Source organism: Oncorhynchus tshawytscha, linkage group LG03 (genome assembly GCF_018296145.1).
Source record: "Oncorhynchus tshawytscha isolate Ot180627B linkage group LG03, Otsh_v2.0, whole genome shotgun sequence".
NCBI classification, from domain to species: Eukaryota; Metazoa; Chordata; class Actinopteri; order Salmoniformes; family Salmonidae; genus Oncorhynchus; species Oncorhynchus tshawytscha.
Genome location: NC_056431.1, coordinates 23,191,753 through 23,210,288, shown reverse-complemented (window position 1 = coordinate 23,210,288; position 18,536 = coordinate 23,191,753). Strand labels below are relative to the sequence as shown.

The 18,536-nt window shown below is 42.8% G+C and overlaps 1 protein-coding gene across 1 annotated transcript; it reads right to left on the bottom strand.

Moving 5' to 3' along the window:
• Positions 1 to 93: 93 nt before the first annotated feature.
• Positions 94 to 17,798, bottom strand: akirin1 (akirin 1). The gene is made up of 5 exons (XM_024414359.2): positions 17,416 to 17,798; positions 3,751 to 3,894; positions 2,421 to 2,549; positions 1,743 to 1,814; positions 94 to 1,556 (listed from the first exon to the last, which is right to left on the bottom strand). The coding sequence occupies exons 1-5, from the start codon at positions 17,621 to 17,623 to the stop codon at positions 1,546 to 1,548; spliced, it is 564 nt and encodes a 187-aa protein (XP_024270127.1). The 5' UTR covers positions 17,624 to 17,798; the 3' UTR covers positions 94 to 1,545.
• Positions 17,799 to 18,536: the final 738 nt, after the last annotated feature.

The window sequence follows — 18,536 nt, the reverse complement described above, 5'->3', positions numbered from 1 at the left end:
CAATGCCATTTCTGCACAATACGAGTTGTACCAGTAGAGGGTGTAAGAGACCATTACAAAAGAATACCCATAATAATGACTCGCCTCAAAAAACAAGTTTTACATGTACTGAATTTATTGATCTGCTTGTTGATTTTCACATATACAACAATCCTCTCAGATCTTCATAAGTGCCCATGGGGGGGGGGTTAGGAAGTAGTGTTAAATTAGACATTTTGTTATTGTTACAAGAGTTAACCACAGCCTGATAACTCTAGTCATTCAGAGCATTCGGAAAGAATTCAGACCTTGACTTTTTCCACTGTTACATACAGCCGTATCTTCGAATTGATTAAATTGCCGCCCCCCCCTCCAGCTACACACAATACCCCGTAATGACAAAGAAAATAAACAGGTAAAATCACATTTACATAAGTATTCAGACCATTTACTCAGTACTTTGTTGAAGCACCTTTGGCAGTGATTATAGCCTCAAGTCTTGGGATGACATTACAAACTTGGCACACCTATAATTGGGGAATCTCCCATTCTTCTCAAGCGCTGTAAGGTTGGATGGTGAGCCGCACAGAGATTTTCTGGTCTCTCCAGCCATGTTCGATCGGGTTCAAGTCCGGGCTCTGGCTGGGCCACTCAAGGACATTCAGAGACTTGTCCCGAAGTCACTCCTGCATTGTCTTGGCTGTGTGCTTAGGGTTGTTGTCCTGTTGGAAGGCGAACCTTCACCCCAGTCTGAGGTCCTGAGCACACTGGAGCAGGTTTTCAATCAAGGAACTCGTTCATCTTTCCCCTCGATCCAGACAGGTCTCCCATTCGCTGAAAAACATCCCCACAGCATGATGCTGCCACAACCATGCTTCAAAAATGCAAATGTCATCAATTTCAGAATAAGGCTGCAAAGTAACAAAATGTGGGAAAAGGGGTCTGAATTCTTTACCGAATGCACTATAACAGTCTTAAATGTACTCAATTCAAGGGGGTTATGCAACCTTAAAGCACATGTACTGCACAAATGAACCTTCCTTTGACAAAAGACAAACTTTGTCACGCATTTACCAAAACAGTTGGTTATAACAGTTTGTTCAACTGAATGCAAAACAAAAAAGTAATTGAGGGAAGCCATTTTAAATCACAGAACTTTTAATTTCAAAAGAAATCCACATCCTCAGTTCAAGTTGGAAAGATACAAATACACTGGGTGGATGAGAGGCCAGGGGGCTTTAGTAATACAGCTGCTGCAGAGGGGCAGTGCTGGCAGGTTATAATACACAAGGATCAGAGAATAGCCACTATAGCGCTGGGGAGAACGAAAAAAACTGCTTTCGTCAAAAAAAAATCCAGAGAGCAAGCATATAATCGAATCTTTACATTTCATTCCGATCCATTAGCATTTTATAGAAACCAGTTTTAGATTAAAAATGTGGATAAACCATGGTACCCAAATAGCATGGAAAAAAGAGAAATAAAAATCAAATATCTAGTGGAGGAAGGGGCAGTAGAAGAGCAGCCATCTTGTGAGAAAAGCTGGTACCTCATCAATGGGTGAATTCAAGAGACATCTGAAACAGAGGGATTGAATAATGGATGAAAACAGCATGAAGACAGAATTGAGATGACAAGGTAATGCATTAAAACTCTGAACAGAGAGAAAAATCTATTTTATGTGGCTGTAGGGATTGCTTTGTTTACTCTTCAAAAGCAAAATGGTGTATGGACAGAATGTGAAAACTGAAACTGATACTTACAACTAGCAGGCCTGGCGCCGTATCTTCGCATGATCTGGTCTTGTGTGAATTTCACAAAAGATTCGTATTGTTCTGCAACAGACGATTAAAAAGACAATGGATTAGTACAAAACTGTGAATGTGCAGATTCACGTACCAGATAAGACACCAACATGTGTTGATACATTTGATGCAAAAAAATAACACTTTGTGCTTCAGCCTTTACTAAACATCAGCTAAAAGGTTGATCATATTAATCATTCCAGTCAGAGCAGATGTATATTCTAGAAACATTAGCAGTCCTGACTAGTAGTGTCTAGTACATAAATCCATATCTGCCAAGAGCAGCCCCTAATTAAACAAGAACAATCAGCAGGACATTAGATAAGTCATTAAAAAGGTGTTCGGGGGGGGAGCAGCAAATAGGCCTCTCCTATTGCACACAGGGTGCCATTTGTAGTAGTCTTTCTTCATTGCTAGTGCTAAAGGGTGTGAAAACATTTAAGATTTTCTTGAGACCGAACAAACTAAAGCCATTTTCACACGATCGTGCTGACCCGAACCACTGTGCTGACATTTTCCAACTTTTTACATGGTTCCCATCATCTACAGTGGATGCATAACTATGCCAGCTCAGCTTGTTTCAGCGTGGCTCAGTAATGTGAAAAGCCCATTTGACTGAGGTTTTACTGTCCGTACCTGCAAGTTTTGTGTTGAGGATCTGTTCATACTCCTCCCGGATCTTCTCCTCGTGGTCTTTGAGCAAGCGCTCGCACAGGTAGCTCACCTGCCTCAGTGTGAATGATGGCTGGTCCTTCCTCGAGGCACCTGAGACACACAGTAATATTTTATGTAGACTGACACTGCCCATGCCATCTATACATACACTACAGGTCAGAGTTCACAATGTCCTCTCTAGGAATAAATGTCTGCGCAATAATTGATTCATTTCCGTTTGTCGCCCAAGCAGCAGCCTAGACCAATGGTTCCCAACCGATGTGCTGCGTGCCTAGAACTCAGGTGTTCACATGACTGGGCAGGGGTGCAGCTATGGGTGGGCATAGGCACACCCACTGGGGAGCCAGGACCTGCCAATCAGATAGAGTTTTTATCCACAAAAGGGCTTTACTACAGAGAGAAATACTCTTGAGTTTCATCAGCTGTCCTGATGGCTGGTCTCAGATGATCGCGCAGCTGAGAAGCCAGATGTAATTTTTTTTAATTTTATTTTTATTGTCACAGAAAATTAATGATTTGCGGAATTAATCAGATGATATCTGAGGTCATTACAACTAAATAAATTAGGGCCAGTTTAGGTGTGCCGCAGAATTTAATATCCCATCAAGATGTGCCATGGTTAGAAAAAAGGCACAAAAGTGGCACTAACGAGGCCCGGTCGCCAAGTCTCCTGAGCTTGGAGCTGGATCCAGGGGAAGGCTGAATGATTCATGCCCTGAGATTTTAAGTGTACTTTGACCCATTCTGAATTTCTTACCAAAGCTTTTAAAATCTACATTCCAGGCAATAGTCTCAGAACTAGACAAGAAGTATAATTACTAGAAAGAAGTGACAGATATTCACATTCAAGTCAATGGTCTCCCGAGTGGCGCAACGGTTTAAGGCACTGCATCGCAGTGCTAGAGGCGTCACGACTGATCCTGGGCTGTATCACAACTGGCTGTGAACGGGAGTCCCATAGAGCGGCGCACAATTGGCCCAGCGTCGTCCGGGTTAGGCTGGGGTAGGCAGTCATGTAAATAAGAACTTGTTCTTAAGAAGAGGGCACTGACTAGCTATACTTGAGCCAATGGGAGCTATAAAAACATATACAGACTCCAAGCATCCTTATGTAACGTCTATGGAGGCTGAAATGTTTGGGGTTTGTATTACCACTGCATGCTCACACTGAACACCATATGAGTGGTGACGGGGTTTGGCAGGTGACTCAGTTGGCACCCCCCCGTGCGCGCACGCACACACACACACACACACACACACACACACACACACACACACACACACACCTCACCTGGTGGGGAGCTGGGGGCGGTGAGGGAGGAGCTAGGGGCATCGGTGGAGCTACAGGCAGCCTCACTCTGGTTGAAGGCCCCCTCCAGCTGCCGCCGCCTCTGGTAGCGGCTGTACTCCTGACGGATGTTATGGAAGATCTGCTCTGTAGAGGGGACAGAACACAGGGGACATGGTCATAAACAGGGCTGGGAACAACCAGCACTCAGAGGACAAATAAAGCCTGGCGCACCAATATGAAGATGGTGCCCGTCTAGTTGATTTTAGAAGACAACTAGCCACAGCCTGCCTTGAATACCCAAACATTTTTTTTTTTATTAAAAAAGGTGACCGGTTTCTTTTTAGATGGTCTCTGATCATCGCAAACCAGCCATGTCAGATAGCTAAGAACATAGGCATTTTCAGAAGCTGAATGTGTTCCAAAATTGCATGTTGTTGATCACTACAAGCTAGTCATGCTATAGGCCTAGTAGGTGTAGTGTTCAATGATAGAATGTTTTCCTCAAGCCTCAATGAAGGCCAACAGCTATGCACACAACCTGTGAGCTGCAGTGTTCAGCTGATGTGGTTTTCAAAACAAAACAAATAAAACGCACTAACAGGAAGGAGCGCTTTAAAGCTGGGCGAGACTAACGTCAGCGACAAACACACACCAGCTGTGTCAACCCCCACAGCACACTTGCGTGCACACGCATACACTTCCTCAGAAAGAAACCACCCCTTCTGAGATCCTGTGAATGGCGAGAAGGGGCAAAGGAGTTCCTTTCACTTCTTCCTTCAAATCTTTCAGGAATTGTGATTCATCCATAGCTGACTAGGAGACAGTCAGGCTTAACAGGTCTTCATGTCTGTGAGAGGCCAACTAAGCCAAGACAAAAATGGTAGACTGGTTGTCTTGTACCAGCATGTCTGGCAATAACACAGCAAGAAAACTACCTGAATAGCAGAGTGATTTATTTAGATAGATCTGGGTGACATCTGACTGCAATGCAGAGGGCGGGAAGGAGTGTGAAACAGGGCACCGGCCTGACATGCTATAGCCTCCTTTCCAGAAAAACTGGGTTGGGTTTCATCCTCCAAGGTCTTTGATTACTGCAGAAGCTGGGCTTCAGCCAGGCTGCATCCCTAATGGCACCCTATTCTCCATGTAGAGCCCTGGTCAAAAGGTAGGGCACTAGGCTTTAAAAGGGGATTAGGGTACCATTTGGGATGAGGTAATCTAACGTAGCAGGCGTAAAAGACAAAAACACCCGAGCGGAGTTACCACATCCGGTTCTCAACGGAAAAGGAAGCTAGGTAGAACTAGCTTCAGCCCTGAAAACCGGATGCATCCGGTTGTTGGCAACACCACTAAGCCTTGGGACGAGCCTAGAGACCTGTGGGCAGAGCTAGGCCCTACATGTGCTCAGGCAGTGGTGGTACCCACTCTTCTTAGCCTAAGCAGTGGGACTGCACCTAAAGCCTTTTGACTTCAGTTCAGTGCCAATTCCAGTATTCAGCAAGCAATCCTGGAGGGAAATTGCTAGCCCCTAATTGGTAAAGACTTTTCTTGGCAAGGAGTCCATATGCCACTGGAAACCTTTTCAAATCAGATCCGCTAAGATCTGGCACCTCACTTGCAAGGTTTTTGACTAGGCCATGTTCAATAAGAGCATTAGCAAACATACAAAGACAGCTAAACCCATCAACCTGGTACTAAAACTGAAAATTCACAGATTGGGTGTAAAGTTAAAAATATATATATTGGGAGCCAGTGTTGATAGCCAGAGTGTGAAAGGAGGACTTATCCTTATTCTGCCTCGAAGGGTGAAGGGCCTGTGTGCACCATTCTAGGGAGGCCTGCCTCATTTATCTTGGGTTGAGAGAGCAACAGCCATATCTAGGTAAGAGCAAACATGGGGTGTGGGGGCGGCAGGTAACCTAGTGGTTAGAGCGTTGGGCCAGTAACCGAAAGGTTGCTAGATCGAATCCCCGAGCTGACAAGCTGTCTTTCTGCCCCTGAACAAGGCAGTTAACCCACTGTTCCTAGGCAGTCTTTGTAAGTACAAAGTTGTTCTTAACTGACTTGCCAAGTTAAATCAAATTAAAAACATGCATGTCTCCATGAGCTGTTCTGCGGGGGAAGCTAGCTTGCCAGCCTAAATGGGCACGTTCTCAATTCAGACTTCCTCACCTCCACAAAATGCATCATAAGCAGCAGTAGTCCGCGGGGAGGGACATAGAATATTTGTGTCCAATGCACTCTGTAGAGGCAACAAGAGAACTGAATCTAGGCAAGATCAATTGAAAACTAGCCTTTTTCAGGTGTCATTTTGAGAGTGAGATAGCCAGTCAGTCACATGGCTAGCTCTGTATTATCAAGCTTCAAATTAGCAGAGTACATGACAAAAGTAGCAGAGGGGTTGATGAGCTGAAGCCTTCCTGTGTTAATGCAGCTCTAATATGACAGGCTTTGTTTATTTAGCCACTGCTAAACTTTCCTAACTTAATAAAAAGCTGTACTTATCCCAGAGACCGGAGTATATGAAGGGGGCTAGACTAGACCTGGATGGCTTCCTCCTTGAAAAGTTCAGTTGAGGCGTGACTCAAAATGTTTCACGATGCTGCATGAACGGACTAGTTGAAAGGCCACTGTGTCAGAGTGTCTGCCAATGCTACCCCAAACAGATTGGTGCAATGAGCTATTAGCTTAAGCGTCGCATTGTTTATCTAAATAGCTTACCTACAATGAGGCTTAAGCCCAAATCATAAATCACTCCCTAACATTAAGTAGTCAAAAGGTTTGATTCTTTATGTCGGTGCCATGACAGCAAAAGTCACCAGCATCTCAATCTCCATTCCCGTAGGCTACATTTTGAGACACTCCATTTGATACATGGGTTTCTTCCCAGTACGGGACTTCCTATGAGTGCACGAAATTACATCATTGAATTAATATTGGGATTCCATGTAACTAACGGATCTCTGCAGGCCTCGACGTAAAGATTCATTTAACTTTTGAGATGTATGACCTTTTATTGTAGCATAAACATGTGATATTTTCATCTGATTGTCAAACAAACCACTTCAAAAAGGGCTCCTTTACTAGGCTACACACACACACACTTGCAACATATTTCCAGCATCCAAACAGTGGTGAATGGAAATAGACATCTGTTAGGAAAAACACCACAGAGTGGAATGACATTTTGTCGATTGTCATTAGGCCAGAACTCATGCATCCACTGCTGTCCGAGCGTCAGCCATTCATCTCTGCCGTGGCAAAATGTCAGTGTTCTCGTCGAACCACATTGAATTTGAGCGTAGGCTATACCACCCGTTTTAAAGGACATTCTCATTTTTCATGCCTCTGACATGCAGATGGCTAATGTTAAATAATGGTGTAATAGCCTCGTGTTCTTGACATTGTTTTAATTATTGTAATAGGCAATGTTTTACCCGTATGGCATACCGCCACTATTTATTTGGCTGGGACGCCATACTGGACCTCCTTAATTTCACCCCCTGATTTGATCAAACGCATTAAGTTGATAAGAGACATCCTTTTCCAAATCAGGGCACATCTGGACTTGGGTGTCTGTGCTGAATGATCTCAGAGCTCCAGGGTAACATTTTGAGTGACAAGTGAAATCCCTCCCCTGCTGCCAGTCACTGCCAGCCAGGCCAGCACTGCCAACCACCAGAATACCAATCTTAGGGTGTTGCCTAGCAACAATGACCCTGTCACAGCCAGGCCAAAGCAATCAATCACGGAGACTTCCTGCGAGAGGGAAAAGCCTCAGCTAAAAGGCTTAGGGAGAACAAACAAAAACAGTGTATAAGGAAAGAGATTGGCCAGATAAGTTGGACGTGGGGGACAGCGGTTGGCGGTGAAGAAAGAAAAAAAAAAGACCAAAAAAAAGTTGGTCCGACTCATTTCACCCTCCATTGCTGAAGTATAGTGGGGGGACTTACGGACTGCAAAGCCGCCAGGAAGCAGGCTGTATTGTGGGTCAGGACAAGTTGATGTAGCAAAGACCCTGTTAAAGTATAGAGACATCATTGGTTGCTACTAGAGCATGACTATGGGTGGGAACTGGCCACAGGGCTTAATCGCTGCCGGGAAGTTGGGGTATAATGAATTGAAGGAAAATTCTGGCGACAAGTACCAGGCTAGCTAGGCTCACGCTGTGCTGAACATTAGCACAGAGAAGTAGGTCAGGTTGCAGTATTCATCAAAACACAAACCAGCTTAATTTATTGCACAAGGTAAGAACCTGGAAGGTATTAAGAAATTCTGCACATAGATTTAAATTCAACATACCCCAACTCAGTGACCCACTGAAGACATCTGAGCTGATGCAGTCCGTCATGACAATACAGCACACGTACCACAAGTAGGGATGTGAACGTGGTCAGTCGTGTGTAGAATATTCTAGCCAATTCATTGATGGTAGGCCCTACTTTACTGAAGTTGCGAGCCATTGCAAGAGAGTTCCATTGCGAGATGCAGCTTTTGATTGCCAATAGATGGGCCTAGTGCACGGTTCTGTCTGCCTGCCTGGTGGTCGACCTGCCTATACTGTGTCCCACACCGTCCCTCGCTAGGAAAGACGTGTGTGTGTGTGTGTGTGTGTTCGCAGAAGTACGGCAACTAGATCAGTCTCTTCCATTCCAAAAATACTGATTCTTAGGGGTCGATTCCAAATCTTGACACTCAGAAATGGGAGTGAACTTATTGGACGGTGTCGTGACATTGGTATTATTAATGCAATGATTGCCATTTGTTGAATAATTAACCGTTTATAATTAAGTGATTAAATTAAACAGGTAACCATTAACTCAGTAAAATGTGGCAACATGGGAAAAGTTTAATGTTACCGTTTCCCAAATTACCTCAAAGAATGAGAATATTGATTTCATAGCAGTCACTAATTAATTTCCTAATAAGTCTCATTCTGAACATTGCATAATTTTTAAATCTGCACAAATCCAGGTCTCACTAAATCATTCTGTACCACACAAATTGAGGTTATCATTTACTTACTAACAAGCTAAACGATAATATTAAAGAAAGTCTAGGTTATTGGTTCGAACTTAATACAAATGGCAACAGGTCCCTAGCGGACCAACACAATAGGACACGTTACACAAGATGGAGATTTAAAGAACAAATAAGTGCATGAGAAAAACACACTTCGATACATTTGTAGACCGTTTAGTTTAACCCTAACACCTTACCATGAACTGCCACTTTTATGGGTCAGAATTATAATGGACGCATTTTCTTGAAGGTCTCCGTTGGGTATCTACTTAACCGAGTTCCGCTTAGTGGGATAGGCTTGGCCAACACCAGTTTCTTTTGATGGCCGCGTCTCCTTCGTTAGCCGGTGTAATTATCTGATTGTGACATCTTGTGGCCAATTTCTTTCTCTTAGTCGTCTGCTTCCTTGCGCTCGGACTGTGAGAGTGGGTTTCCGAGGAGGCTAATCAGCAGTGTCGACGCACCCAGCTTGGGTTGGGGGGCTGTGGAGAGAACGGATGACTTGAAGAGAAATAACCGGTTGGTTCTTCTTGAATTCACCGTCTTAGATAAAGTAACCAACAATGGCCTTGATTGTTAAGAGGTTCCTTTGTCGTCCTCCTCATGCATTTGGAGTCACGGCTAATCGTGTACCTCGGCTGCAGCGCGAGGTCAACTTAGTCTGGTATGTAAATTCTTGACTCCAGTTTTATACCCTCGGGTCACAAAGGGGCGTTTCAGTCTTTATGACATGCCTCCTGGGTTCCCTGGAGCGTAGCTCGTTACAAGGCAAGGTATTTCAACTTACCAGGATCTCATGTAGACAACTATCACAGTTCATCTTTACATATCCAGATCAAAGTGTTTATTTTCTACACAACGCACAGTATGTAAACATGTACAGTTGAAGTCGGACGTTTACATACACCTTAACCAAACACATTTAAACTCAGTTTCACAATTCCTGACATTTAATCCTAGTAAGAATTCCCTGTCTTAGGTCAGTTAGGATCACCACTTTATTTTAAGAAAGTGAAATGTTAGAATGATAGTAGAGAGAATGATTTATTTCAGCTTTCATTTCTTTCATCACATTCCCAGTGGGTCAGAAGTTTACATACTCTCAATTAGTATTTGGTAGCATTGCTTTTAAATTGTTCAACTTGGGTCAAACGTTTCAGGTAGCCTTCTACAATAAGTTGGGTGAATTTTGGCCCATTCCTCCTGACAGAGCTGGTGTAACCGAGTCAGGTTTGTAGGCCTCCTTGCTCGCACATGCTTTTTCAGTTCTGCCCACAAATTTTCTATAGGATTGAGGTCAGGGCTTTGTGATGGCCACTCCAATACCTTGACTTTGTTGTCCTTAAGCCATTTTGCCACAACTTTGGAAGTACGCTTGGGGTCATTGTCCATTTGGAAGACCCATTTGCGACCAGGCTATAACTTCCTGACTGATGTCTTGAGATGTTGCTTCAATATATCCACATACTTTTCCTCCCTCATGATGCCATCCGTTTTGTGAAGTGCACCACTCCCTATGACGGCTGTGTGGTCCCATGGTGTTTATACTTGCGTACGATTGTTTGTACAGATGAACGTGGTACCTTTAGGCGTTTGGAAATTGCTCCCAAGGATGAACCAGACTTGTGGAGGCCTACAATTCTTTTTCTGGGGTCTTGGCTGATTTATTTTTATTTTCCCATGAAAATCACTGAGTTTGAAGGTAGGCCTTGAAATACATCCACAGGTACACCTCCAATTGACTCCAATGATGCCAATAAGCCTATCAGAAGCTTCTAAAGCCGTGACATAATTTTCTAGAATTTCCCAAGCTGTTGAAAGGCTCAGTCAACTTAGTGTATGCAAACTTCTGACCCACTGGAATTGTGATAGTGAATTATAAGTGAAATAATCTGTCTGTAAACAGTTGTTGAAAAAATGACTTGTGTCATGCACAAAGTAGATGTCCTAACCGACTTGCCAAAACTATAGTTTGTTAACGAGAAATTTGTGGAGTGGCTGAAAAACGAGTTTTAATGACTTCAACCTTAAGTGTATGCAAACTTCCGACTTCAACTGTATTAACAAAACTCTTCAAGTTACAATGTTTCCGTTATAACGTCATCATTTAACATAAAAAACGACATTCATTTTCATATAACATCTATCATTGTTAACACCATTTTGGTTGATGAAATATAAAAGTCCATTTATTGCTTGTTACAGTTCTGAGGTAGATTCTCCATAAGGCCCACACAGACATTCCAGTCTCAAACACTAACAGGACAAATGCGTTAAGATTCACAATGGGCGTGGGGCATCATAAACCCCCCCACACACACACACCACAACAATCCCCTCTATACCTCTCCCCCTCTGCGGGGGGGAGAGATCTCCGTAGAACTGTGATCCATTGTAACCTTATCCTCACAGGGCAGTCATGACAACATGGAGAATACAAGTCATCCATCTATGGAAAAACAAAAAAATAAGCACTTTTTTGAATATACAAAATTGGTCTCTCAGCTGAAGTGGTTTAATCTTTTCTCTATACCAAGAAAACATATTTTGAGTTGTGACAAACCATATAATTACTGGCCAGACAACTTTGAAAAACAGACTGACTGAATTCAAAGTAATAATGTGTAACTAGGGAATTAAGCTCTTCTCCCATGGACATCAATGACAGATTCCGTAAGTTTTACGAGAGACTATATAGGCACATCTAAAGCAGATCCGAACCCTTTCATCATGCAAAACATTTGGAAAGACTAATCTCCCTGCCCTGAACCAGGAATATTCTAACTTCCAGAATAAGAAATCTGAGAAATTCGAGTAACAATTACATCTCTAAAAAGCGACAAGACCCCAGGCCCAGATGGATTCCCTGGTGAATTCTATAAAACATTAAGCAACATTCTCTCCCTACCTGTACAGGCCAATGAGGATGGAGCTCTCCCACCTACTTGAATGTGGTAGCTATTACAGTTATACATAAGGGTAAAGATCCAGAAGAAGCAGGGTCATCCAGTCCAATATCTCACCTAAATACAGACCAGAAGATCTTTACAAAAACTCTGGCTAACAGGCTTAGCACTTTAGTGGGCAAATTGGTCCAGTCGGACCAGACCGGCATCATGCCCGACAGAAACTCATTCTTCAACATTATGTATTATGTAGCGCCTCTTCAACATTGTGTATTCTCAGGTTACCCAACATTGACCTTGACGTTACATCTTAATGCTGAAAAAGCCTTTGACCAAGTTGAGTCGTCCTATTTGTGGTTCTACAGAAATGTAATATTGGAGACACGTTCATAAAAATAAAAAAATGGAGCCAGCTTCTATATAGGAACCCCATGTGCAAGAATAATCAACAAACCAATCAGTCACCCTGATTTAACCTTTAGAGGGACAAAACAAGGTTGTGCGCTGTCGCCTCTGCTTTTTGCTCTAGCCATTGAACCCTGCTCAAGAGGTCAGATCTCACAACAATACAAGGCTATAATACTAAAGACGTTGTAAATAAGATCTCTATACGCAGATGACATTTGACATTTTTAAAACACCTTGTAAGTCTGAGTTTTTTTTTTTACCTTTATATAACTAGCCAAGTCAACTAAGAACAAAATCCTATTTACAATGACGGCCTACCGACTGACTCTTCCAAATGTTACATTTTCCTATTGGGCCGCTAACCTCTGCTGTTACGTTTTGGCTGCTCACTTAGTATGGAGCGTGAGGATTGCCACCCCTTTATTGGTGCTGTGGTTATGTCCCGTCAATTTGGAGATGTCACTTTGTAGTAATAATCATATTATACATACCACAGTCCGTATCTGGAAGCAATTATTATTTTTATTACCTTCGCAGGAATGATATTGGCCTACCTATAGTGCCCCGCTTACCTTGATAACAACTGAGCAATGGGGAGAGCTAGGGATCAATAGCATAGGGGATCTATATATAGAAGGGACCTTTGCTTCCTTTGATTTGCTGAGGGAAACCTGTAATCTACCCAAAAGTAACTTCTTCAGATACCTACAGAATAGAGGCCAAGTTATAGAACATCTTCCTACATCTGGAACTGCTAAACCTTCCATATACACCATTCTTATGCGGGTTCAATAAAAACAATATTTGGGCAAAGAAATGTGAGTCAAAGTTGGAAAGGTAAAGGAATTCCCTCTCAACCAATACAGCATTGGATTGACAAAGACTTCATGTTTAAAAAACATGGATGAGCTAGTTAAAAATTCAAAATTTAAAGCAGGCCTTTCTTTTGGATATAGATCTCCCTAAATAGCAGAAAACAGATTGTACAGACAACTTCCCTGCCAGTTGTTGACACTATTTACCAGATTGCAGCAGCCACTACTCTTAAACATTTGGATGCCTTCTACCATAGCACCTTCTACCTCCGCATCCTGATTGGAAAAGGTTGTCTGGTCCTCATTAAAATCCCCGTAGATCAGTTAATTGTTCCAATCAAGTGGGCTGAAGAGGGAGAAGGAGGAGAACCCGTCCATGTGCCCTGGGAACTACAACAAAGGAAACCCGACTGGTTTGTAGGGAATGCCAATAAATATGCAAGGGGGGATGGACAGAAGAAACTGCCTTCACTGGCAAACCAATGTCTGCAGACACACCAACATCTTACATTCCTTTCCCCTCTGCAGTATGTAATTCAGCAAGCGAGGCGGATACTGAGTAAAATGCCAGTGTACATTGAGGATAGCTGGCCTGTACATACACAAAAGCCATTCAAGTGGTGAAAGAAAACCCAACTAATCAAGAGAAAGGGGCTAAATTGCAGAAGGAGATTGTGTGCACTGCACACAGGAAGGCAGACAAACACCTCTTCCTCCATCTGCCCGTTACACGAGCTTCTTCAGCTGTTGAAACCTGCATGCGTGTAAACCTGCCAACACCCTTGTGACGTTGCTAGATTTTCTGCTTCGTACATCAAAAGTGCCATCAGCCTTATCTTGTGATGGATCAGGTTTTTTTCTGGATCAAAGAGGGGCTTAGGTGGGGGCTGTGGTGGGTCCGTTGGCACAGCCGAATGAGAATTCTAGAGTCCCCCTTAACAGGGTTTCATTTTTAAGCCAATTTCTTGCAATTTTACAAAATGTCTCCATGGAGCAGAGATAAAAAGGACAAATTTAAAGCTAATTTTTTTTAAATTCTAAAACATTTTGCAATTGAGCGGAGAATATTTTTTGGCAGTTTAAAGCAAATTTCCTGTGATTCCACACATTCTGCCATTGAGATGCTATTTTCCTGCATTATGCCATGTCCTATGCAGTTTTATTTTGCTCAAACAGTAAAGTAAAGGTATTGTTTTAGAATTTTCAATTCACTCCTAGACTTTATTTCAGTGATTGTTAGTTCACAAAAGACAAGATATCTACATACTTTATATCTGGTTTCAGTTGTTTAATTTTACACAAAGCGTTATTCCCCATCCAGAAAATTAATACAGCGTTTGGACTTAAGCGTCTCGAAAAAATGCTTAGGTGGAGCCCCTAATGATTTCACTGGCAGATAAACCCTGTATACACAGCTTCTCCTTTTCAAAAGAGAGAAAAAATACAAATGTAGCTATGAAACAAGTCCTTGTCCAAACAAACAGGCTTAGGACTAGCCTACATGTCAGTTGTGCAATCAGATTTGGTGCGAGGGGCTAGACTAGACAGGACCAGGCCAACTGTCTTTGTTTGGCTTTGTCCAGAACTGGGAAGCCAGTCACACAGTTCCCATTTCACTTCCACTATCAGCAAGTCATAGCTTATGTAGGAACCCACAGTTCATGCCAAGCACAAATATCTCAAGGACAGAACATTTCAAAGCTACTGCCTAATATCCGCTCACCATTTTTGATATCAGTCATTTTGCAGTAACATTGTCAGAGGACAAAAGTGGTTGGGGAATGTTAAGGTATTCACTCTGTGGGCATTCAATTAGGTACATTCCAGAAGAGCGCTCACCCCTTTCAAAAGGTCAATGGGTGCCATGAATAATACCAATTCCGGAGTGGTACAGCGGTCTAAAGCACTGCATCTCAGTGCAAGACGCATCATTACAGTCCCCTGGTTCGAATCCATGCTGTACCACATCCGGCTATGAGGGCAGCACACAATTGGCCCAGCGTCGTCCGGGTTTGGCCATCACCGTAAATAAGAATATGTTCTTAACTGACTTGCCTAGTTAAATAAAGGTTAAATAAAAACCACAGGTGGGGCTATGGGAGTTCAGTGTGTGCCCAGTTCAGTGTGTGCCCATTTTCAGAGTGAGGTTGTCACAACATATTACTAATGTGATACTTGGCCTGGTATCACAATACCAAGTAGTATCATGATACCACAGAGTTTGCGCCCCCCCGCCATCACGATACTAAGGACACCTGTTCCCATTCTATATGTTCAGCACGTGTGCTGCACACAAACTTGTCCCTGACATTCACACCTCTACTCAATCCAACACATTAAATGCTATTTATCCCTTTTTCCAGTGCCATCCACATTTTTGTTAGCTAGCCGGCCAGGTAACATGACAAAACAGTTTGTTGTGGGATGTGGTAACTTCGGTAACATGGGGGATAACTTTTGAGTGGTTTTTAGTGATATAAAGGCACAAGCATGACTGTTACTGTGGTCCGCTTTTCCTCTATGGCTGTGGCACTCTGACGCTGTGTGACAGCGATGCCTAGTCAGACGGGCCTGCTTGTTACAGGCAAAATGAAAAACATTCAATGCGAGCCGCACCAATAATTAAACAAATGTAACAAAATAAAGTACTGCCTGCACACCCCAGCTAAATAGCATTTTAAAACAGAGATGCACAGAAAGAACAGACGGAGAAAAGCAGCTGAGTAGACTAATGGCTGGTTAAGGGTTGCGGCTGGCTGCTTGCAGCTGCCACACGTGATATTGGATGAAGCTCTCATTCTGATATGCCATATCTGGCATCGTACTCTGAACTCTGATATTCTAGTTGTAGGACACATAGGGATGCATTTTGCAGGAAGGCAGACAGACAGAGAGGTAGTGATCACACCAGGGGAAGGTATGTTTGAACTGCTCTTTTATTGCGCAGTGGGTAATATACTGAGTCTGCAAACATGGTCAACCCCGGATCTAAACGATTCACATGGATTACATATATTGAGATGAATCTGGAGGTGAAAGAAACACCCGTTTCGGAAAGGTGCTGGCTAGCGGAGTAGAACACTTGAAAAATAAAAAAGGAGAGCTGCACAACAGGAACTCCGATGCAATGATTTTATAACCAACATTTTGACAGAAATAGCAGTCTTCATCAGGGTATAATGGTGAAGAGATCAAAACAATGAATAAGTTGGCATCCATGCAAATATGTAAAAAAAGGTGCAACCACCAACTGCCTTGGTTAGGGGCTGAAGGAAAAGCAGTCAACAATTTAAAGAGACAGGCCAGACAAAGACAAACCAGGGGGGTTAACCAGTTAACCAGGAGGCAGTCCACCCTACACTCTTAGGTTTTTGAGTCATTGAAATTATATTTGTGACAGGAGGAGCTGCCCAGCCATTGAACTGCAGCAGGATGCAGGGCTTGAATTAGGGTTATACTCAGCTAAATTTGAGTCTAGGAAAAGACTAATAAAACAACATTTAAAAGACGTACTGGTGTGCACCAAACTGAATTTTAAAAAATTAAAGATGGGGGGGGCAGCATTGTAATCCTCCAGTTAACATATTATACACACACACCTCAACAAATAAATACTATCAAATTGTGCCAAGTGGGAGCAGGGTTTTAATTAGGGTTTAGACAGCTGTGAAGATTAGATGCTGTCAAATAGCTCGCCTCTACCCCGGTGACGGCACATTCAATGAGCTTTGTTGGATTGCAGTCGAGATATCCAGGTAATTATCTTGCCACCCCTGCAGCCCCCACACTGGCTCAATTCTCACAGGGGATAACCTTTTCAATCGGGTGGGCAGGATAGGTGCGAGCATAAAGGAGTAGAACAATGCCCTCTCAGCCCAGGGAAAAGCGAGAAGGTACAAAAAAAAAAAAAACCTGCGTTCCCACACTTCTAAACGAAAAGGTTTGGGCGTTTCAATGCAGCGTTCTACTACATAAAAATGAAGTCTGCTCATTGAATAAAGTGGGTTAAATGTACAGCACTAAGTACCTAGTTAGGCAACCTCAACTGGTCATTGCTAACTTCGCATGTTTTATTTTAGGCACACGAAACAAATCTTTGATTGTGGACCATGCAAAGAAAGCATGTAATGTTACGTTAGCTAACTAGCTGGGTTGGGGTTGTTATGCAGCTAGCTTAGCAAGCTGACTACAAAACATGCCTTTTTTGCTTTGTGTCATAGATAATGGTGCTAGCTAGCGAACATGCCAGGCAATTCAAATTCATTCCTTAATATTAGTCAACGACTAACTAGTTAGCCAGCTATGACGTTAGGTTAGCTATCTGACTGCGTTCAGTTAACGTTACAGAGCAAACGTTAAGCTAGCTACTGTAACGTTAGGTACCTAACTAGCTAACGTTAGCTTATATACACCAACCCCCATTCTCGAGAATCACCCATTCCACTCCCCCCTAACCCCCTCCCCATATCACCACCCTGAAATGCAGCTAAATCCAACTTTTGACAATTTCTTACCTGGAGTTAGCCTGTGCTCTCCTCCCATAGCCGGGGGAGACATCGAGTGTGATGATGGGCAGTCAACTGGCGGACGGAGGTTGCACCTTTGAGGGGACGGGGTGCTTGGAGCCCCCGGTAGTGCATTGCACCTTCTTCGCTTAGGAGACTGAGGACTGAGTAGGGCCTCAAACTCCATCGAGCGCTTTAACGTAGCTCCACACGCCATGGTGCCTGCTCAAAAGAGACAACGAAGATGTACGGTAGACAAACGAAAAATATATTCTGAAAAATGCTGTAGTCGATTTTCTCTTTTCTGTTTCCCTCTCTTCACAACAACGGTTTGCCGAAACCGGGATAGTGAGCCAACCAACTGCGGTGCCTATCGACCGAATTTCTAAAACGTCACAAGGGCCGACCGTACCATTCTACAAAAATAGGGAGAACTTAGTTTTCGGAAAATAAATTACTCCCGTAAAATGTTTCGTATAGAGCAAAATTGTGATATTTAGATTTTATTTGAGATTGTTTCCATTCAACATACATGGGTGGTAAATTTGGTTAATGATGTACTACTTTACACGTTTGTTGTTGTCATCCGCCACTTTTCTTTTATGACGAGTATTTTCAGTTTAACTCAAATTTGAGGTTAACGAGAGCACCGGATTGTTTTTTAATCGGTTGACGAGAGTGGCTTTTCTGCTCCTTTTATCAGGTAGGCCACAGTTTGTATCTGTTGTCTATCATGTCAAAACACTATATTCCCTCTTTACATACATCAATGAAAACCAAAGGCATTTCAAATGTCCCTTCACTTCCCATCAATGATGTATTTTTAAATTAATGTAGAGCAACTCATGCAAGAGCACCAGATCTGTTGGTGCTCTTTCCAACTACATTGTTTATTGTCAAGCCAAACATGACAATGAGTGACGGTTAAGCATGATAGCCTGAGTGCCAGTCTGTTTTTGCTGTCTCTAGATGTTCAATTTAATTAGTTCTGGTTACTTTGCAGTCTCACCTCCCTTCTTGCTTTTTGCCCTCATATTATTTCATCCATGTTTTTTTTCAATATTGCAAAGAATATCACAGGGGAAACCTTTGAACCACAAATTAATAGATTTGGCTAAGGCTCCTCATAG